The following is a 22682-nucleotide window of genomic DNA, read 5'->3' on the forward strand; positions in this document are numbered from 1 at the left end:
GGAAACACAGCTTTTACACTATTTTGCTATTTCCACCTCCTGCAGCAGTTGGTTTTTTTTCTAAGTACTAAAAAGATTCAAGTTTGTTTTGAGTTTTGGTTATATGTTAAGTAGGGACAAATAGGGCCAGGTCTTATATTATCTACTTGAACTCCTAAAAGCAAGTTGGGTAGTTCCAGCATACCAGCAACAGCAGCCACACTCTTAACCTCATGGCACAGCCCCCCTGCATGGTGGGGGGGCAGCGCAGCTTGGCCAAGCCTCCAGGTATCTATGCAGCCTCTGGCACAGTACGCTGCTGCAGCCCAGCTCAGCGCAGTGTGGGGCCATGTGCTTTCAGGCAGCTCCGGGCTGTCGCTTGGGGTTATACGCTGCTCATGGGGACTGCCAGCTGGACCAGCCCGGGTCTTGTGTGCATGAGCCCTACACCATCCAGCCGGGCCACACAGGACCCGGGCCATATAGCCGATGGTCTCTGCGAGCAGTGCGCAGCCCTGGGTGACAACCTGGAGCTGCCTAAAAGCACATGGCCCCCATGTCACACTGCGCTGATATACATCTCTAGTGGTCTTTTGTTTTAATTGTGGAGGAACACGGATTTGGGGGTATTTTAAAGAGTGAATTTGGGATTTTTTTCAGAGATTTTGCAGGTTTTAAATGGGGAACACTGGAATTCCTGCTAGTGAGGCAAATAGCAGGACCCAGGCAGAGGAGCCCGCTCAGGGCTGGCACCTGGGACCGAACTGAAGGTGACTGACTTCCTGGCCACTTAGGGCCAGGAGGACATGCTTTGACAGTTCAAAGCAGGCCACTACATGGGAAAATCTTCCAGGTGATAGCTGCCCAGATGGCTAAGTAGGGGCACACATGGCAGTAGTGCCACACAAAGGCAGCTGTGCAGCCAGAGCCTACTGGTAGCTTGCCCAGAGGGGCAAATGCCTCTACTGGCTGTGCAGTCTCCATCCAGGTCTGGCAGGAGCACAGCCTTGGGGCCACATGCTGTTGCAGGTGGCAGCATATCACAGCCAGGCAGCAGCCCCCACTGCCAGACTGCTGCAGTGGGTAAAGGGTGCAGGAGACTCTCAGGGCTGCTTCAGCAGTCCAGCTGGCACAAGGGGTCATGTCCCCAGGTACCCATTGGCTGGGGCCCAGAAGCTTCTGTCTGTTTGTATCTTGCAGAGGGCCTTAAGGCCAACCTAGTTAACTAATAGCCCCCACTGTGTGGGGCCAAAGTTTGAAAGATACAACTGATAATGTATTTATTTATTCGGTGGGACAATTAAGGAAGAAAAGAGTAGGAGTTATGTGGGGGCCAAAGGTTCAAAATGTGAAAAGAAGTTCTCTGGAGGGGGACACCGAGCAGAGCCCCCCAGGCTGTACCCACTGGTCTTCAAAAGCATTCAAGGAGCCAGTGAACACCACCCACTGGTGCTCTGCCTGGAAATGTGAACAGACAAATGAGAGGAAAGTGGCCCTGCAGTCTCTGGGCACCTTCCTGGCCAGAGCCTCCTTCCTGGTCAAGTGCAGGGCCCACTTGGCCAGGGCCATAAGGAGGTTGACCAGGAGGTCCCAGGACCTGATGGAGCTGTGGATGGGGTGACCAAAAACAAAAAGGGGGGTGAAATTCATCCAGAACCTCTGGAGGTGGAGGTGCTGCAGCCTGGCACACTCAAGAGTCATGTGTCCCAGGGTCTCTCTTTGCCTGCAGAAGCAGCAGGACACCAGGGTGTCCATGAAGCTTGCCACATACATGCCCATGGCAACGGCTCCATGGAGGAGCCACCAGATGAGGTCCCCAGTGGCTCCCGGGATGAGGGTGAAGTACAGACTCAGCCACTGGGGTGCCCCAGCCATGGCTCTGCCAAGCAGGTCCTGTCACTTGGTGTCTGGGTGGGACGCAAGGGTGGCATGATGGATTGTGCGGCACATGAGCATGTAGAGGTGGCAGTGATGAACAGTGAAAAAGCAGACAGATTTCATGTCCTCCAGCTGGCTCAGGTGGTGGAGTGGGGAGCGCTATGAGGCCAGGTGGGGCACCAGTCCCACAACAAACTCCAATGGGCTGGAGGTCACAGGGGGGTGGGGTCTGCCACCATGCAGGACCTGGTCAACAAAGGCAAGGATGTTGGGAGGTAGGGCAGATTTCACCTCCTGCACCAGAGGGCAGGTCATACGTGTCATGCGTAGACTCATGGGCTGGGCCAGCACAATGGGGTCCACCCACTCCTGCCTACTGTAGTCCAGGAGCTCTCCGATACAGGTGACACCAGCCAGGATCAACCTCTGTCGCAACCAGGGTGCCTCTGTCATTACCCCTCTTCTGGAACCCCCAGCTGGAGGTGTCTTGAGGATGTCCCAGAAGGCCTGGTAGAACTCCACGGTCAGCCCTCCAGTGTCTTGTCTTGGGGGTGCACATCAGCACCCTAGGTGAGTGTTCTGGGGAACCTGGAGGTGGAGACCAGATTCTAGGCCTACAGGAGGTCCTGGTAGAAAATCTGACAGCCCTCACAGGTCCTGCAGGGAGAAGCCTCACAGGCAAAGGAGCTGCCAATCGTATTGGAGCCAATGGAAGTGGCAGAGGAAGGTGCACCGCAGGTGGCCCCATGCCACCTGGCTACTGACACCATATAGCAGTTGCTGCAGGTCCTGAAGGTGAAAAGCCAGGACCTGGCTGTGCAGGCAAACCAGGCCCTGTCCTCCCTCCTGCAAGGGGAAGCTCAGTACCTCTGCAGTGACCCAGTGTCATCCTGGCCAGAAAACTCCAGTGCCTATTTCTGGAGCCCCACCAGAACCTCAGGGGGCACAGGCAGGGTGTGCAAGAAGTTCTAGAGCATGGACGGGATGAGCTGGTTCAACACCAGCACTCTCCTATGTAGGGAGAGATGCCTTAGGAGCCCACACCCTGAGCTGCTCCACCACCCTTGCCTCCAGCTGGTGCTAATTCTCTGGTGGAGATGAATCTGTGGAGGACAGGTAGACCAAGTAGACCAGTGAGCCCACACTCCAGCGGATCTCATGGAGCTTGGGTGGGAGTGAGCCCATCTGCCACCTGTCACCCACCACCAAGCTAAAGCTCCTGACCCAGTTAACCCAGGCAGAGGAGGCCACCAAATACAATGCCTGGCAGGCTTCCACCTGCGCCAGGTCACCTGAGTCCTGGACTGCAAGAAGTACATTGTTAGCATATGCTGACAGGACCAGCAGCACCGCTGGCTCCCAAAGCATCAACCCCGCCACCCACCTCTGCAAGAGAATGAGGAAAGGCTCCAGGGCCAAGGTGTACAGCTGTCCTGACAGCAGGCAGCCTTGACACACCCCTCTCCTGAATGGGATGGGCTCCGTCACAGTCCAGTTGAGCTTGACCAAACACTCTGCAGAGGTGTTCAGTACCTGGAGAGTCTGCACAAAGCAGGGCCTGAAGCTAAAGGCCTGTAGTTGCCCATGAGGTACCTGTGATCCACTCTGTCTGAAGGTGTCTGAAACACCTTCTCCTGGTCCAAGGATAGACAGGCCCTCCTGGTGCACTAGCTCCAGGAGGTCCTGAACCCGGTACAGTTTATCAAAGATAGAACATCTGGGCATCGTGTACATTTGGTCAGGAAGGATCATGTCCATCAGCATGGTATGCAGGCACAGTGAGATGGCCTTTGCTACCACCTTGTAGTCCATGCAGAAGATGGACACAGGACACCAGTTCCTCAGGTCATGGGGATTCCCCTTCTTCAGCAGGAAAGGCAGCATGGCCAGCCGGCATGATGAGGGGGGGTTCCCCACTTCCCTTGGATTCAGCTCAGACTGTGGCAAAGTTCAGGCTGAGGATGTCCCAGAAGGCCTGGTAGAACTCCACGGTCAGCCCTCTGGTGTCTTGTTGCCAAGCATCAGGTGGAGGGCAGCTGAAAACTCAGCCAAAGTGAGAGAAGCTTCCAGGCAGTCCCGGTCACCCATGCTGACCTGGGGGAGTCCCTCCCACAGGGTGTGACAGGCTTCAGCAATTGGTCAGATCCAGGGAGAAGAGCTCTTCATAGAAGGCCTGCTCACGCTGGCACATCTCACCTGGATCCGTAAGGGGGGTGCCATCATCCGCCAGAAGGCAGGTGATGTACTTCTTTGCCCCCCACCTCCTCTCCAGTGCATAGAAGAAGCAGGAGCCACGGTCCATCTCCCAAAGGAGCTGGATGCATGAGTAGATAAATGCATCACAGATGCAGTGGTCATCCAGAGCATGAAGCTTCTTCTGCCTCTCCTGACACTCTCCACAGAGGGACAGATTGGTTGGGTTGGTGGCCAAGTGCCTCTCCAGCTCTAGCACTTCCCGCTTGAGCTGCTTCCAGATCTTCTTCCTCTGTTGGGTGTGCCCCCAATTGTAGCTGCAGCATAAAAGCCAGATGCACACCTTCCCCACATCCCACCATCTTCAAGCTGAAGGGAAAGCTGTTCGTTGCTCCCACCAGGTGAGCCAGAACTCCCAGAAGGCCTCCCTGAAGCCTACATCCTCCAGCAGATGGTATTGAAATGCCAGTAGGCTGACCCTGGATGCCCAGGCCCCAGTGTGGCCTGGACACAGACAAGGTGGTGATCACTAAAAGGGGTTGGCTGGATGCCAGAGAGGTGGGCCCAGGCAAAGTGTAGTAAGGAGATATAAACCCGGTCCAGCTGGGAGTGGCATGCCTGCTCCACCCCCACCCTCACATGGGTGAAGGCAGTGGGGTCAGTAGGGTGACAGGCATGCCAGACATCCACCACGTAGTCCATCAGGAACTCCCCAAGAATGCCCACAGCAACCTGGTTCTGCTTCCTTCCTGACCAGTCTCATGCATCTAGGATGACATTAAAAGCCTGCCAAGGACAAGGCACTCATGAGGGTTAAGGGTGCTAATGTAAGTGGCCTCCTGGCAGAAAAAATCTACCAACTCTAGGTCTCTTGCAGGTGCGTACACATTCAGAAGCTTCAAGACCATCCTCTGCACTTGGACCTAGAGGTGCAGCAGGTGGCCTGGCACCACATCAACGTCTTAGAGAATCTCCAGCTGCAGGCCTGGGGAGAACAGGGTGGCCGCCCCGTAAGAAGTGGCTGAGAATTGACTAAAAAAGACCCTGCCTCCCCACTCTGGCCGCAAGTTAGGCTCGTTGGCCAGCCGTCAGGGTCTCCTGCAAGAATGCCATGGGGTAGCCTCTCCCCTGAAAGAAGGAGAGCACCCGGCCTCTCTGGAGACCCTTCCTGCAGCCATGGACTTTGAGGGTCATGATCTTAAATGCCCTCATGGCTGAGGGGGTGGAGTAGATGGTCCAGCATGGGCCTCGTGCATCTCAATGCCCAGTGTGGACTTCACCAATTCATGCAGCACCATCCTATAAGTATAGAGGGCATCTATGAAACTGTGGGCCCGCCTATAGATCCAGGCACTGCAGCTTTTGGGCCCCTTGCCTTCCCCTGGCAGGGCCTGCACAGTGGCAAGGATGCTGTCAAAAATCTCCCCAATGGTCTAAGGTGAGCTGTACCTTGCTGGGGAACTAGCAGATGTAGTCATAGTCAAGAAATGCAAGTAGCTCACCCCTGAGGACCGAGAGGTCTGCAGGCTCTATGGAGCCTGCTGGTTCTTGGGTGTCCTTCTTCTGGGGTTCAGTGGGCTCTTTAGGTACCGTTTGAAACCCCCGGTCCGCTAAGACCCCAGAATCTGGCTTGGATTGGGAGAGCTCCGCAGCCCCTTGGGATGGGGATGGGGGATGAGGGTGGGGGCAGGGTTCCCTCACAAGATGGCAGGACAGAGCTGGAACCCCAGGGGGTTGCATGGGGTCCCCAACAAGATCGGACTGTTGGTCTGGGGACCCCCACCCAACCCTCTCTGCTGTGGGATCATTGGGTGGGTTAGTAGTGGAGTTTGACTGGGAGGGGGAAGAGGAGACCCGTCAGGCCCCAGGTTGATATTAGTGCCCATCTTTGGGTCCTGGGACTTCCCCCCCTCAGAACTCACCAGGGTGAGCCCCAGGACCCCCCCCCCCCCGGTCCATTTGTGGAGCCCTCCATTGGGTTGGTCTCAACCTCAGCCTTGGCACCCATGGTCTCAGGGGACAGGCCTTGGCCAGTGGACTGAGTGGCCTCCTCCATGGGCTCCTGTTCAAGGTTATTCAGCAGCCCTGAAACCTCCTCCATGGGGATCTCTCATTTGATATTTCCCAGGGGTGGGGTATCAAGCTCAACCAGGGGGGCCCCTGGAAGCTGGGCCGCTCCTTCCCCCTCCCCCCATGTGGTGTTTTTAGAAGTGGGGCAGGAGTCCTTCACATCAGTGGGCTCCAGTTGCGCCTGGGCCTTCCTTTTGGCTTTGCACCCAGAGGGGACCTGCACCCACTCAGCCATGGTGGTGGTCCTCAGGTGGACAGGCTCCAGTAGGAGAAGATGAGGGCTGGAGGGGTAGGGTAGCTACCATAGGGGAATGACAGCCCTGCTCCCTCTTTCTCCTTGGCTGCTGCTGCCCTCCCCAGAACCCTGCCAAACTTGGTTTGGGGGAAAGGTGTCCTGAACTCAGAGGGGGGCTGGATGATGTGGCTGGGATGCCAGAGGGGCCTGAGAGGGGAGAGGTATCAGTGGCAGGGGCACCCCTCTCACCAGTGGGACCTGCAGATGCCTTCTCCTGCTGGCTCATGGGGCACTTGTGATGCAAGTGCTCTGGGGCACAGCACCAGAAGCATCACAGGTCCCCTAGTGTATAGAAAGCCCACACCAGGGCCCCCTGAAAAGGAATCGCAAGGCACCCTTCAGGTGATGGAAAGAACACGCATGGCAGAAGCCAGGTTCTCGGCACCCTATTGAGAGGGCCACCACTGGGGAGATAACTCTCCCCAGGCTTTGGAGCTGGAGGAGCACAGCCCAATTAGGGATATAGGGAGGAAGGTCCACCCTGGTCCCCAGCTCTTCTAGGGGACTGAGGGGGATGTACTCACCCTCCACCACGAGTCCCCTCTCCACCACTTTTTGTGCAGCGGCCTCTGAGGCAAGGAAAAAGAACCTGACCATGAAAGCAGGGAGGCTGCCACAATCTTGGGGGCCCCCACTGCTGGAGCCAGGGCTTGCACCCAGGTCTCAAAGTGCAGGTTCTTTCTCGAGTAGTTGGCACTTCACTCTGTGCAGGGTTCCAGGCCCCCTAGCTTCGGGTTGCCCCACAGCTGCCTGTGCATAGCTGTGGTTCCCCCACCAGGGGACTGTGTTGGTGTGGCTGGGGCTGGGGCTAGGGCCAGGGCCAGGCTGAGTGGGTGTGCTGGCTGGTATAGTGCACCTGGTCCCCTCAGGTGCTGCTGGTCTAGGCTTGGAGGCAGGGCCCTTGCCCTTCCCACCCCCAGCTAAGGAGGAGGCTGAAGAGGAGCCCTTCCCATTGCCCTTGCCCTTGGTCCCTGATGACAAGAGAGGTGATTTGGGAACCACTCCGGGGCTGGCCAGGGGAAACCCCCTGGCCCTGTTGGCTCCCTGCTGGAGTCCCACCTGTTCCTGTAGTGGAGGTTGCAGGCTTCTCTACCCCCAGGAGGAGGTTGGTCCGACTCTATCTCCGGGGTTGGGACTTGAGGGGTATGCATCCCCTTGGGGGCTTCGCTGGGATCTACCCCCCCATAGTGGGGGCTGGAGGAAGTTTTGTGGGGGCATCTGCTCCCTCATAAATTTCCTGCCCTGTCATTGTTTCACATGAGGGTGGGGAAGACAATAAAGAAAGCCAAAGTATCCAGTGGGGCTGGTGAATCTAATAGGGGCAGGGAAGAAGGGGGCTGAAGTTCACTGAGCTACGGCCCCAAAAGAAAAAAAAAACTGGGAGGGCTATACTTGGGCAATGTCAGGGAGGACACACACACACTGGGGAAACCTGAACTGGCTTACTCAGCCACACAACAAACACCAGGGCAGGGGGAGTGGACCACAGGACTTACCACACAAGGTCAAAAACACAAAGGGAAGGCTGCTGAGGCAGCTATAGGAGATAGTTGGAGCAGTGGAGGGGCTTTGTTTGTTGAACATCAGTCCAGAAGGCCCTTAGGCCTCCAGCCGGGCTCTCAACACTAGAGCAATAGGCAGGAAAAACAAAGCAGGATCCGATGCAGTGAGGCAGCTATGGAAAAGGGCAGGAGCATGCAGTCAATTAGGGTATAGTCCAGTGCAGGTGTGGTGTCAGCTGGTGCAAGGTGGTACAGCAGGGAATCTCCCTCTCTCCTGAGTGTGGGAAGCAGCAGAACAACAGCACCAGCAGCAGCAGTAGTGGTAGTAGCTGTCCAGTTCAGCCACTCAGGGTGTACTTCAGGTGAAAGTGGAGGTGAAGGTAAAGGTGGGGGCTGGCCTGCCAAGACAGCCAAGGCAGGCAAGGGACATTTATGTTCCAGCAGTGATGGTGGGGGAGGGGCCTACAGGCAGTGCAGGATCCCTCCCCAGACTGTCCCCAACTGCAGCTTGGTGGCAGGTTGGGCAGCAGGCCAGAACAGGGGTACAGAAGCTAGAGTACAGTGCTGGGGTGCGATGCAGTGCAGCAGAATGGGTTCCTCCTCAAGGGGGACAGCGGCATGCAGCAGAGGAGCCCCTCCCGTGGGGGTGCAGCAACAGCAGCAGCAGCCCAAGGCAGGAAGGGGTGCAGCCAACTTACCCACAAAAGCTCTGAGACTAGGCCAGCAGCTAGCAGTAGCCAGAGGCAGGAAAGGGCCTGGCCATCTTCTCCCCAGAAGTTTCTGAGACCAAGCCTGCAGCAACAGCAACAGCTTGGGACAGGAAGAGGAGTGGCCAACTTCCTTCCAGAGGCTCCTCCCTCAGAAGCTCCTGTGAGCAAGTAGCCCTGAGCTGCTTACCAGGGCAGTTTTTTATACTGCTAGGGCTAGCACAGGTGCTAGCCTTGGGTTCTAGCTCCCCCTGGCTGCAGATCTGGCAGGAGGCAGGCAGGGTTATTTTGCCCCAAGTGGCACAATTTGCTCCACACCAAAGTGCATGTCTGGGCACATGCACTGAGGCAAAAAGCCCCAGCTCAAATTTGCACCACTTCTATTTGAGCTGCTGCAAATGCATGTGCTTGCATGTGTGGGTGCGCCCAAAGAGTTTATAATCTAGTTAAGACAAAATGCAAGTGACTGTAACAGCCAATCAGGAGAGAAGGTTAGGGAAGGAATACTAAGAACATAACTTTAGGAAGATCAGGTGTGAGCACAGCTAAATGTCTTTTCAATTAGTTCATACATAAAATAAATGGAGTGTGTCAGACATCCCTACTGACTATTATCAATTGGAAGTTTCCCTTAGGCATCATGGTGGGGTGGAAGGGTTTGAAGGAGGGCAGAGTTTATGCTTTGCATCCAGTATGGAGAGGCTATTTCACAATTAAGAGGAAACTCAAAATTCATATTTGCTTTCCAAGTCTGAAAAAGTTTAAGACACTAGATAATATCCCCCTGCTGACTTGTTTAGCCTGGCAGCATCTGTGGCAGTCAACCTCTCTCTTACATTAAGCTAGCCAACTGATACATTAGGTAGTGATGTCTTTATAAAGGTTTCTGAGGAAAACCATAACATCTCTAGGCATGATGGAGTGTAAAAGTATAAAGATGCAGATTTCTGTCTTTGGGTATCTTGGTGTGATAAGGGAGTGACAGTTTTTCTAGGCAAGATATGCCCATTTGATTGCTAGTTAGACTTGGTGATGAGGGTTGTAGTTATTAGACAAGGTTCCTTAGGTAAATAGTTTGAAAAATTCTCTTTTGAAAGCTTTCGGGTACAAACACCCTTCTTTAGGCAGAGGAACACTGATCAATTTTCCAACTATTTTTTTGGTCTAATAAAAGATATCAGATTTACCTAAAGAATCTTGTCTGACTGTCCTTAAACCAACATGGCTACAACCACCTCTGAAACATGGTAGTTATTAGTCAACATTTGTACAGGGTAGAGAGCCAAGGTATGAAAAAAAAGAGCCTTTATCAATAACAGCTTCAGCCAGTGGCAAGCCTCCTACATTTCCGGTTATTGTCAATGTCAACTCTATTAAAGACTTGCTGATACCTCAGGAAAGCAATTTTAAAACATCCTGTTTAGAAGCTACTTTGCTCAAGTGTTATATACAGCATTTCCTATTTGGTTGGTTGTTCCCATCACTTCTATTACTAGGGATATTTGTAGATAAACATTATCCTTATTTCTTAAGGGTTCCACTGTTTGCTGTTTGTTCCTTGCCCCTTAGGCATAAATATGTTCACAGTGGCCGATTACTGCATCAGAAATAGTGGGCTGTTCATAGAAGTGTGCCCAAGCTACCATCCCTTGTAGTGTTGAACTTCTGAGAATGGAAAGCATTTTCAAGTGAAACTGCAAAACAACATGTTGAATTTTGCACAGCTTTTTAATCTTTATATATAGTCTTTCATCTCAGAATCTCAATGGGTTGAGAGTTTGATTAATTCAACTTTCAAATAGCGCTGTAAGAAAAGTTAAATATTAGACCCTCTTTACAGATTAGGAAAGGGAAGCCCCAAATGTAAAGTGGTATTATCCAAACCAAACACTGCACATCTGTATCAAAGTTGTGAGCAGAATGGAGACCAGGCTCAGTCAACTGTCTTGACTACTTGACATCACTCCTTTGTCTTTGACTTCATGTAACTGCCATGGTAAACATGCTAAAGTTGTTGCATCCCCCTTGTTAACAACCTAAGTGGAAGCATAAGTCCTAAAATTGATGCTAATTATTGAACAATTTAAGCTGGAGAACGGCTATTTATATATTGGACTTTTTGTTTATTTAACTAGATGGAACATTTGATAACTGCCTTCCACCACAAAAACATTTTTAGATTAAAATTACTCCCCCTAGTTAGCAGTGGGCACTTTCAGCTCTGACAAATTGTTTGCTATTGCTCAGGTAGTAAGAGCTGATTGGCTATTTAGCATTATAACAAACTTTAAATTTCAGGAAAGTGCACAAAGCCTACAAAATCTGCTGATGAGATCTTGCATTCTGAAGATAAAAGGTAATTCCCTTGTCCCACCTCCTTGTTGCCTTTTAACATTTAATATTTTTCCCTAGAGGAATAACTCTTCTCTGTCTCATTCTGTAAACGCACAAATCTATTGATTAGCAGACTTAAGGTGATAAGTAGAAACTGAATTTAAACTAACCTGTATATAGTTTTCTGCTTAATGCATGCCAAACAGAACATAATCTATATAAAACCTTGGAGCAAGAGTTAGAGTGTGAATTCCTTCAGGTGTTTTATATAAATGAAGTAACATAATCAAAATTAAGGGTGAGCCCTTCAGAAGCCTTTACGATCCAGCAATGACCAAGCAAGACAAAGGGACTATCTTAACAATTATTAATAAATATAAATGATTTGTCTTTCTGTTTACACTTTCATATACACTTAATGTTTGGCTGTTATTATTATTGATCTAACAACACTCAGCATAGTATCAATGAAATCTTTTTAAAGTAGATTAATTTAGAGATTTGGAATAATAATGAAGCACATGTGAAATTAATTGTTTCAGTTATGATAATAGTTCTCTCCCTACAAAAATATCACTGTGCTGATTTGTTACGATCATCCCTCAGTACCTCTCTGATAAAAATGAACTTTTGCAAGGAATGTAACAATACCCCAGATAACAGACACAGAACTTACTTTGCTGTATAATATTAAACTGACATATATACTTATTTCACATAAAAATATACCCACATTATATTTTATACTTAAATAATAATTTTTGTTATTATAGGCTCCACTATGAGAGATGGGACTTCCATGGGCTCTGCACCAAGGGTCAGAGCACACAAAGAATGACTAGGTAAATTGTCTGCTATTGAATGGCTCCAAAATTGAACAGCTTTGGGTCACTACTGACCTGGATTAGACCCAGAGAGGAAAGACTTCATGTCCCCATTGCTAGTTCTAAGGCATCCAGTCCTTTCCCAGTAAATGGCCTACTTCTGTGGAAGTAATTATAAATCACCTACAGAAGCTACTTATAGTGCTGATGATTCACTGCGCATTTTGGAAGAATTAAATTGGATGAAGCCAGTTAGGAGAAAAATCAGTGAGTTGACTTCCCTCAGCCCATCCCAGCCCCCAAAACTTACATGGGCAATATTTTGAGGTTTTAATAAGGAACATTTCTACCGTTATGGAATATAGCTATTTATATTTAAGACAAAAACGTGTCTCAATAATGTATTGTACTTTGTCCCTAGGAAGATGAAACGTGTTCTTTTATGCTTGTGTCTCTTCAGCGTGGCCTGCACTAAACCAGTAAGTATTCCTGTTGTTGGCTTTTCGTTGTATATTTATCACTGCAGGAGCTGTAATGCATCATAGCATGGTACGAAGGGATCTGCACCACAGGAAAGTTCTATATTTCTGCATCCTGCTACTAAATTAAATATATATATTTATAGGACCTGAAGGGTTATATCTGTGCTGGGAGCTGCCTTCTAAATTCCATCTCTCCACTTTATAGAGCAAATACCCTACACTTGAATGAGGAAACTTGTCATGTCTTAGGATAGTTCGATACCTTTTTTATAAAAAAAATATCTTACAGCAGGTCTGTGTTCATGCTCAATGTTATAACTTTTTAAAGGCTGCGGAATTTTAATGAATGAGCAAATGAAATATAAATTTATATAAATAATAATTTGTAATTTAGACATCTTCTATCTAGTCACATTAATGTCACTGCTGTAGCCATTAGGCATTGCTATAAAGCCCACTCAGGTCAATAGGAATGTCTTTATGGACTTTCATGGGGTTTGGATCAGGTCCAGATTGCACTTAATATAGGCACTGAGTAGTCTTAGCCAAAATTAACCTGCTGCGGAAGTATGTCTAAATGTAATAGATAGGTATAGCTTCTAAATTTTATTGTGGTTAAATTTATGTTATGACTAGAGAGATGTAGTTAGCTGTGTTAGTCTGAAGTAGAAGGCAAGGTAGATTTGCACTTCCCTACCTTCTAAATTATATTATGGACATAAATGTTTCCTCATCTATCATGCTTATGTATTAGCAGTTTTTTGCTATGAGCTGTCCCTAGAAGTATATCTGGATACAATAGCAACAACCAACATCTGAATTATGTGGGTGGATTCAAATTCTCCCCTTAGTTATATACTTGCAGCTCCCAGTGGGAATGTGCAGAAGAACTTACCCCTTACACTGGAATTTGGATGATAATGTGTATGATTCTAAACAGAATCATTTGGAAATATTGGGACAAGTGTTCTTGGAAATTTCCAATATTCCCAAAATGGACCTATTATGTGTATTTCATTTGAAAGGGCTGGAAGCAGAGTTCCCACAGAGTCCCAAGGACATAGTGAAGGAAAATGATTAGGCACACCATTTTAGCACCTACCTTCTTACAGTAATGTCACAAGATCTGAATGGCTTTCCCATTGTCCTAGGTAATCTATTTTCTACATCTTGTTAAACATCAGCACCTGGGGATTGATATTCAAAGGAATTATTTGGTTGCTAGAGAGGAATAAAGGGCAAGGAATAAGACTTGCAGAACATGGATCATTTTTAGTGCACATGACTGTCTAGAACATGTATGGCCCCATCCCTGACTCCTCCTAAAAGAGCAAATAGGCACCCCAAGACCAGGAGGTTTCTGACAAGATCCCAGCTAAGCTCGGATGCAAAACATGAAGAAGTCATTGGAGTCTTTCCATTGGGTATTGGATCATGTTGTTAATGTAGTTCTGCTCCTGAATTTGTAAGGCCTCTAGAATAGACAACTCTAGAAATGGCTTCATATTGCCTCATGTTTTAGAGTAGTCAAATATTTGGTTTCTGGCATACTTGCATTGTTTGCATGTACTGGGTTTTTTTAATGGTTATATGCAGTATATAACAAGACAAGCAGAGTCTGTGCTTTTAAATAGAGGGGACAGGTTGTTAGAAAAGGCCTTGTGAGTATTGGGGGTGCTGCTGTGCTGGAAGGATAGCAGGGAGCCTGGGGGCTGGGAGGATGTGGCTTGCAGGATACTTCTAACACAGGTTAGAATCCCAGACATAAATAAAGCTCACCTTCCAAAACTACATCTTGTCACTAAGGTGCAATACAATGAGCAAGTGATATCAAACTTGCAGGTGTATAGTCCCCCTACCAAGATGGTAATCAAGGCTGTTGCTGCTGCTGCAGCCACACTCTGCTGATCCATGGTTTGGGAAAGGGTGAGGAAGCACAGTTATAGTGGGGAAGGGATGATCTGGTTCAGTGTACTGTTGCCTGTACAAGGCTAAATTAGTTCAAATTAAGAGAAACTGCTGCTTCCACACAGTGTTACAGTAAATTATCGAAGTATGCATGTTCTGTTCTACTGCATACATTTTATATATATAGCACGTACTATAATATACAGTGGCCTGTGGGCACAGTCTGCAGACCATACATTACATTATGTTTTATGTACCAGCTCCTACTCTTGTACTGCCAAAAATAGAGCTTGCTTGTACAAGTTGTGTTATCTGCACAACTGGTACAGCCTTATGTCCCATTCTGTTCACCACTGGCTGGCTCAGGTGCTGAATTAATTCATTTTAAACAAATTGTCCACTGAACCCTGAAATGACTTTCAAATCTGTACTAAGGAGACTTTCCTGTAGCTATAACCACCCATTATAAATCAAGATCTCTTTGTCCTGCTTATGCCCCATGACATGCTCAGGGCACAAGACTGGTATGGGTAAACTGTGAAATAACCTGAACTGGATCTGGATGTGTGTTTGTAGAACTGGGGTGCCCTCTAGTGCACTGGGTGTGATGCAGAAACACTTCTCACTGGGTAGGCCACTACAGTATTATCTACTCTGTTAAACTCTGGCCACTGTACTATGTTTCCCTACCCTTATATTTGTTAGGGGCATGATTGGCTAAAAATTCAGGCTGTAATGGAAACTGTTAATATCCAGTTAAACCAGCTATTCCCATACACACCCTGTACTAGCTGCCTAGCCTGGCATACAGTTGTATTCCTGCAACCCCTTTAGGCACATGGGTATTTATTTGGCTGTGGAGACAGACTTGCTTAACTGTGGCACTGTAATGAGTTATACTAATTCTTCCTCTTCCCAGAACCCTAGACATGCCCAAGCACAATTTCCAGGTGAGGAAACCATTGGTCCCATATGAAGAAGCTTATGGTAGTGCTGTCCCTTCTGCAACAGCTGTCAGAAGCTTACTGTTCAAGGTTCAGTCATGCAGCAAGGCTCTACCACGATTTCTGCAATGGTACTGAACATGGATTGATTCCGTCTACCAATTAGTTCTGTTGGTTGCTGAACCTCATTGCAACACATGACATGTAACGGGAATATGACAGCAAACAAGAGGGAGCATGTATCAGGGACTATTTATGCATTTTGCAATAAAGAGTTCATGAATAAAATGCATAACTACGGTAGTGTTGGGAGCAGAAAGCAGGACTCCCCCTCCTAAGGGAAGTAGCCTAATCACTGGACTATGGGGTCATGCTCCCCCTTGCTGGCTCTCTGTTTGGTCCCATATCCTTACAGTCCTTTCTACATTGTATCACGCTTCAACAGGAGCCAGGGGGACTGCCCTTTGCTGTGCCTTGTCTCTAGTTCAGTGTAGAGATCACTCTTTGGAGGTGGCAGGTGTGACTTTGAGCTCCAACCCCCTCAGACTGAGGAAGGCCCCTCATGCACCTAGGCCTCACTGTCTTGACACAGCTGAAGCCATACTAGCAATGCTAGTTTGCCATCATTTTCATAATCTGGGTGTGGCAATAAGTAGATTGTATTCCAGAGAGTCACAGTTGCCATAGAAACATTATTGATGTTCCCAATGCAGTGTGCAGGAAGACTATGCCTTCCTGCTCTTTCCCATGCATGGTGGAATACTTTAAGACTCTGGCATCATGGATTTTACCTGGCAGCCCAGTGTTGACATCCATGAAGTAATCTGTGTGATGCAACAGAGTAGTATGACTGTACCTGTAGTTCTAGTCACCTCTGGCCTGATTAGGGGAGTAAAGCATTGGAAAGAGAGTTACATGAAGGAACAGTTTGGGAAGCTCCAAAAATGTTCAAATGCCTGTTACCTTTCCCCTGCCCCCTACCTTTTGTCCTATATCTACAATATGTAGCATACAGAGCCTAAGATAGGGCTTCTAGGAGCTAATGCAAGACAAAGAAATAATTATAAGCAGCAGCCTGGAGGCCTTTCTTTATAGCAGCATGCACTTCCAGTACAATCTGTTCTTTACAAAAGGGCTCAGAAGGAAACTCCTGGCCAGTCTTCACAATGTTGTTGCAGAGTCTTACTCAGAAGGGCAATCACTTCATGCATTTGCATGTTTTCTCTGTCAAGCTTCGTTTAGCAATGAAGTGCTTGTGCCCATTAGCTACTGTCCTGACTCTCTCAGGGTGGACCCTTAAAATAAGGAGAAGCAGGAAGCTTTGGGTTCATGAAAAAAAACACAGCTCTGATGGCACAAAAGTTGCTGCATAGACACAAACCAAATGTTGTTCCTTGTAAATGTAAAAATGATTAATGCGACTAACCAGGAATAAAATCATGGTCCCTTAAAAAAAGAAAACCAAAACAACCCTGCCCACCCCTAAAATACATGCAAAATTCTTTCTAAACAGAGGTAATAGGTTGTCATGTCTCCGGGTCTAATATTACCAGCAAAAATGGGATTTTGGTCCTAACAAAGTTCATAGCTCTCAGTAGACTTATGAAATCCTTCACTAACCACATCATAGTGGTATGATGTGGAAATTAAGACTGGTCACAAAGTGTAGAAGGTATACCAGTTGAATCATGATATTTAATATAATAAAATGTAAGATAAATATGATAAAATATTTCTTTTAGTATGATAAAATACACCAGTCTAAATGCAGCGAGCTACTTTTTCCCTAGTGCATCTGCAGAAAACCTAGTATCTGTATTACAGCATACAAACAAGCATTAACAGGTAGATTAGTTATAACTTTGCTTTTCTGTTCTTTCCCCATCTCAGGTATTTCAGCCGTACCCTGGGAAAGCTAATGAGAACTGTGTGGGACAACACAGGGTAAATTCAATTACTTTTCTAGTGGAAACACAACCTCCCTAAAATTTTATCAACTTAGGTAAAATTAGACAAGAATTAATTTACTAAAATTATATTCCTGTAGAATTTAACATAAGAGAGCTTTAGGAAAGGTTACTGTAGTTTCACATTGGGGTACAGGTAAAGTTTTCCCTGAAGATTTTTCCACAGTCCCATATATAGCCATAGAAACATTTCTTTACCTTTAAAGTGTTTGTTTTGAAAGAGTAATTTTGTTGGCAGTTTTAAAATTATTTATGTTTACACAGTGCAGAGTTCATTGTGGGCACTACTAGAAGCAAAAAATATTAATAAAACAATAGAAAAAATCTTGTTTTCTTGCAAAAGCACAATATTGTTTGGTTTTAAAATCCGCTCTCTTTTCCTATTACTTCAATCATTTTAACAAATTGAATGAGATCATTCATTATTTATTTATTACATTTATATGCTGTTCTTCTTATTAAAGGCTCAGGGCAGTTTACAGAAGCAAAGAAAATAAATTATAAAATAAGAGAACAAAAGAGCAAAACAGAGAAACAACTTGTAAAAGCCAACACAGTATTAAAATACACTATAGAGCAGAATCCCCTACCAGTCACCAAACTTTTATTTTACCCAGTGGAAAAAAAAATCCAAATTCTGAGTGTAAGCAAAGATGAGTTGAAAGTAAAAATCAGATGCCCAACTAAATTTTGTCTCTTTCAGGTGAATAATAATATACAGTCAAAATATGCCCTCATACAAAGTTATTATGAGTTTCACTCAAAATGATAGGAAAAGAATTGTTTGAAATAAATGAAAGATATTGAATTGTAATTAAACAGATTGCATCTTCAGTAATAATTAAGATGCTAATGTTATGTTTTTTGCCTTAGATACTGGTGAAGACCTGTAATATCAATAATGGGTTTTATTTATTTAAGTATGTGTATACATCCTCAGCACAAAAAAAACAAACACAGATAACGGTAAGAAAAATCTTTATGTTCATATTTCTTTCTTGTGAGTGATAGGATAAGCAAATTGTCCCTGAAGGAATAATCATTTTTATTTTGTCCTTAGAGTCTAGGGGTTAAAGTGTTGCTAGCAGAAACAACCTTAAAAATGCAAAATTATTTCTAAACAGGGAATAGAGTATGTCATGTCTCCTGATCAAATATTACCAACAAAAATGGGATCTTAGTCCAGATACAGAGTCTGTAGCCCTTAGAAGAGTTATGGATTTCTTTAGTTATCCTATCACAAAGGAAATTAAGACTGGTCACAAAGAATGGAAAGTGTACCAGACCCGCTTATTTTAAATGGACCAGTTTAGTGCCAGAAAGCAAGAACTATCATATGACATTGCTCCTTTTATTCTTTTATTCCAGGGGTTGTCAACCAGGGGTATGCATACCTCTGGGGGTACTTTCATAGATTTCATAGATTTCGTAGACATTAGGGCTGGAAGGGACCTCGGGAGATCATCGAGTCCAGCCCCCTGCCCAAAGGGCAGGAAGTCAGCTGGGGTCATAGGATCCCAGCAAGATAAGCATCCAATTTACTCTTGAAGGTGTTCAATGTAGGTGCTTGAACCACCTCCACTGGCAGACTGTTCCAGACCTTGGGGGCTTGGACAGTAAAGAAATTCTTCCTTATGTCCAGCCTGAAACGGTCTTGCAGGAGTTTGTGACCGTTCGACCTCGTCATCCCTTAGGGCGCTCTGGTGAACAGACGTTCCCCCAGATCCTGGTGGTCACCCCTGATAAACTTATAGGTGGCCATCAGATCACCCCTGAGCCTGCGCTTTTCCAGGCTAAAGAGTCCCATGGCTCTCAGCCTGTCATCGTAAGATCTGTTTTCCTGACCTCTGATCATGCGCGTGGCTCTCCTCTGGACTCTCTCAAGTTTCTCCACATTCTTTTTGAATTGTGGAGCTAGTCCTAGGGGGTACATGTGGGCAGGTGGGAACTGAGTGCTGCCACCTCCCAGGAGCAGGGCTGGGGACTGGTGGGTGCAGCGGAGCCCCTGTCCGGGGCAGGAAAGTTTGCATGTGGCAGCGGTGCCCACCACATACCAACCCAGTGAGCTTCCCCACCCTGCAGAGGGACACTGCTACCCTCACCCCAGCCTGGTGAGCTTCTATGCCCCACTCCACCCTGGCCCAGTCCTGCTCCTGGGAGGCGGCAGCACTCCATCCCCTCCTGCCCATGCGCTGTCTCTGCCTCCTTGCTCCTCAGTGTCCAGCCGTGCATTACTGTCCCCCCCCCCACACTTGGCATCCAGCCATACACTACCTCTACCCCCCAGCCACAAGTTACCCTCTTCCCCAAGCTCAGCTTTCAGCCATGCGCTAACCCCCTTTCCCCCTCCCCCCCACTTGGTATCCAGCCTCCATGGGTACTTAAACTAAAATTGGTTGGAAACCCCTGTTTTATTTTAAGACTGTACATGTAACTTGTAACATATAAGTTGATCTAATGGGCTTAGAGAAACCTTATAAATGCCCTTCTCAAGGAAAGACTATAGTAATTAGTAAGGAGCAATGAATTATGAGATTAATTTGTACTGAAACTTGCATAGGATTGTCCATATCCTCAGATCAAATGATGCATTTCACTTTTACATTACATTTCAGAAAGGTGAGGAATATGATAAAAGCCAAGTTTCTAATCACCAGTTTAAAAAGGAAGATGAATCAAAGAAGCCTTCAGAAGACTTCCAAGTTCAAGAGGGAGGTGAAGACCATAAATACCTTCTTGAGAATGGAACTATCAGGAAGTCTGAGAACAAAAGCATTTCTGACGGGCAGAAATTCGTTGGAATTAATGGAAACACCAGTGACTGGGATGCCCATCAAATTCACTTAGAAGTCAGTGTGTACAAAGATGACAGTGAGAAAGTTACTGGAAATACCACTGTGGGCATAGAGGGCAGTGGTGACCTTGATTTCTTAGACCAAATTGAAGGTGGTGTTACTGTCATTTCTGGTACTGGCCACGATGCCAGAGGTAGTGGCCATCAGGATGCGAAGAGCACTGGTTACACAGAAAGATATGGACAAGATAGAGAGAAAGATCAGTCTGGCTTAACAGGTATTAATGAATCAGAGGGTACTGATTATAATGCCACCAGAGAAAAAGATAAAGATGTCTTTGAAACCAAGGGTAGTAATGGCTATAGGGACATCCCCAAAAAAGATAAAGCCGTTCATCAGGACCCAGTGAGCAATAGTTATTTAGGGGTTCCTATGACAGACAAGGATGGCACCAGAGATAAAGAGTTTGACAATGAGGGAAGTGGCTACACAAATTTTATAGATAAGGATGAAGACAATTTTGCCACTGGCAATGGGGGTGCCCATCTTGATATAGGAGTCACTGACTCTATAGATATTCCAGAAAGAATGGAGCATATTAAAGTGGGTAAAGAAGGCATGGATAATCAGTCATATTTTTCAGAAACAGGAGAAGCTAAGATCATTAAGGGCAATCATGTGGAAGGACCTGACCTCACAAAAGGTGATAGGAAAAAAGATGAAGTTAGTGGGAGGGCTAATAGTCATGTAAAAGAGCCAGATGTCATTAAACCACAGAAGAATGATGAGGGTGATGGTAACATCCTTACTGAGAGGGCTGGTATCCATATAGAGGGACCAGGTCCCACCAAAGGAGATAATGAAGACAAAGGTAAAGGCAAGGGAGGAACTAGTAGTCACATGGAAGGCCCAGATATCATTAGACCACAAAAGAATGACAAAGGTGAAGAAAACATCATTAATGGAAGGACTCATAGTCATGTAGAAGAACCATATGTCAGCAGACCACACAAGATAGATAAAAGTGAAGTTAATATCTTTAGTGGAAGCACTAGCAATCACATTGAGACACCGGATATCATCAAAGCACATAAGACAGATGAAGGTGAAGGTAACATTGTTAGTGGGAAGGCTGGCAGTCATGTAGATTCTAGTTTCACAAAACAGCTTAAAAAAGATAAAAGTGAACTCATTCTCCCTGGTGGAAGGGTTGGTACTTACATGCAAGAACCAGATAAAGGTAGGAAGATACACAAGAAAGATAAAAGTAAAGTCACTATCCTGAGTGAAAGGGTTGGCTCTCATGTACCAAAAACAGATGTCATCAAGACACACAAAAAAGATAAAGGTGAAGTCACTGTCTCTAGCGGAAGGGTTAGTACTCATGTACAGAAACCAGATGTCACCAAAGTACACAAGAAAGATGACAGTGAAGATAACATCAATAGTGGGAGGTCTAGTATTCAGACAGAGAGACCCGATTTCACTAAACCACATAAAAAAAATGTTGATATGAGTCATGGAAATGCTTCCAAAGGCAAGCTGGGGATCACTTACACAAATGTTCCAAAAAAGAAAGGAAATATTATTGATGTTAGACTTACAGCAGGGAAAAAAGATATAACAAAAGGAGGGACTGCTTATAGTAAGGTTCCTGGAAGCAGTGCAAATGCCAAGACCAGTGCTGGACATTCCAGAGGGAAGACAAAAGATACTGGTCACAGATATACAGAGACAAAAGATGGCACTCAGTTCTTCACAGGTCATGAACATCTCAAATATACTAATACTGGTAATGTCCATAAGACTGATAATATTAACATAAAGAAACATTCTTTTCATACTCGTGGTAGTGATGAAAGTGTTAAAAAAACAAGTCCCAAGAGTGAGAAAAGTGATGCTGAAACTGATGAACGATATACAGGCAGGGTTTATCTAGGGCATGACAGAGTCCTAAGGAGAAAGGGCACCTGGCGTGGTAAAAAGGGCTGGTCAGCTAAGTATGTCCATGGCAACAAAGATGACAGCAGCCAATCATCTGATAGTGAGAGGGCAAGCAGAAGTGATAGTCGCCAGGCCTATGACTTTTACCAGAATGATCAGCCGGACAATTACTGGTCAGCTCAAAGTATTCAGGGTGATCGAGATCTGTCAGCTGAGAAAAACTAGAGGGACAGCTACAGCCAGATTGCAGAGCAAGCAAAAGATTATTCTCAAGAGATTTGTTAAGAGCAGAGTAGCAAGCAGGAAGGCAGTTTTATTGGCTGAAGTTCCATCATAGAAAATCTTTTTCCATAAGGCACCAATTCTCCAACTGAAATGTCAAAATGATACATGATCTGCAGTCAGGCTGGCATGAGAATTGCTTGATAATATGAGAATAAAGAGGCACTGTAACTACTCTGATTCAAATGACCTATGTGTTACACCAAGTATTTTTGAGTTTTTCCAATGGCAAGGTAAATTTTAAAGCCTATTATATGGTAGTTGACTTAATTTCATATTATGATAAGAGTTTATTAGGAGGCTACAAGCAAAAATATGTTTGGACTCAATGGAGCAAAATCCTATATAGACTATATACTTGCATAATATGACACAATGAAATAAAGAATAAGAAAAGTCACCTGTCTTAGTTATTTCATTTTAAAATGAAGTATTATGTGAAGTATTTTGAGAAAAAAATTATACATATGTAATAGAGAAATAGGCTGAGCTGAACTGACACTTGACTTTAAAATATGCTTTTTACTGCATAAATGAAACTGCATTGCATTTAATCTGGCCACAGAAAGAATTTTTGG

The 22682-nt window shown here is 46.3% G+C and overlaps 1 protein-coding gene across 1 annotated transcript; it reads left to right on the forward strand.

Moving 5' to 3' along the window:
* Window positions 1-12207: 12207 nt before the first annotated feature.
* On the forward strand, window positions 12208-22232 carry MEPE (matrix extracellular phosphoglycoprotein). The gene is made up of 4 exons (XM_090034773.1): window positions 12208-12261; window positions 17007-17060; window positions 17957-18049; window positions 19699-22232. The coding sequence occupies exons 1-4, from the start codon at window positions 12208-12210 to the stop codon at window positions 22045-22047; spliced, it is 2550 nt and encodes an 849-aa protein (XP_089890899.1). The 3' UTR covers window positions 22048-22232.
* The last annotated feature ends 450 nt before the right edge of the window (window positions 22233-22682 follow it).

Source organism: Crocodylus siamensis, chromosome 2 (assembly GCF_052110815.1).
Source record: "Crocodylus siamensis isolate JL-2025a chromosome 2, ASM5211081v1, whole genome shotgun sequence".
NCBI classification, from domain to species: domain Eukaryota; kingdom Metazoa; phylum Chordata; order Crocodylia; family Crocodylidae; genus Crocodylus; species Crocodylus siamensis.

What these genes read in the sequence shown, in the direction of transcription:
- MEPE (XM_090034773.1), top strand. Translation starts at nt 12,208, where the DNA reads ATGAAACGTGTTCTTTTATGCTTGTGTCTCTTCAGCGTGGCCTGCACT. An exon ending in GCGTGGCCTGCACTAAACCA is followed by an intron (nt 12,262 to 17,006) that starts GTAAGTATTCCT and finishes TCCCCATCTCAG; the next exon opens with GTATTTCAGCCGTACCCTGG. An exon ending in AAAAACAAACACAGATAACG is followed by an intron (nt 18,050 to 19,698) that starts GTAAGAAAAATC and finishes ATTACATTTCAG; the next exon opens with AAAGGTGAGGAATATGATAA.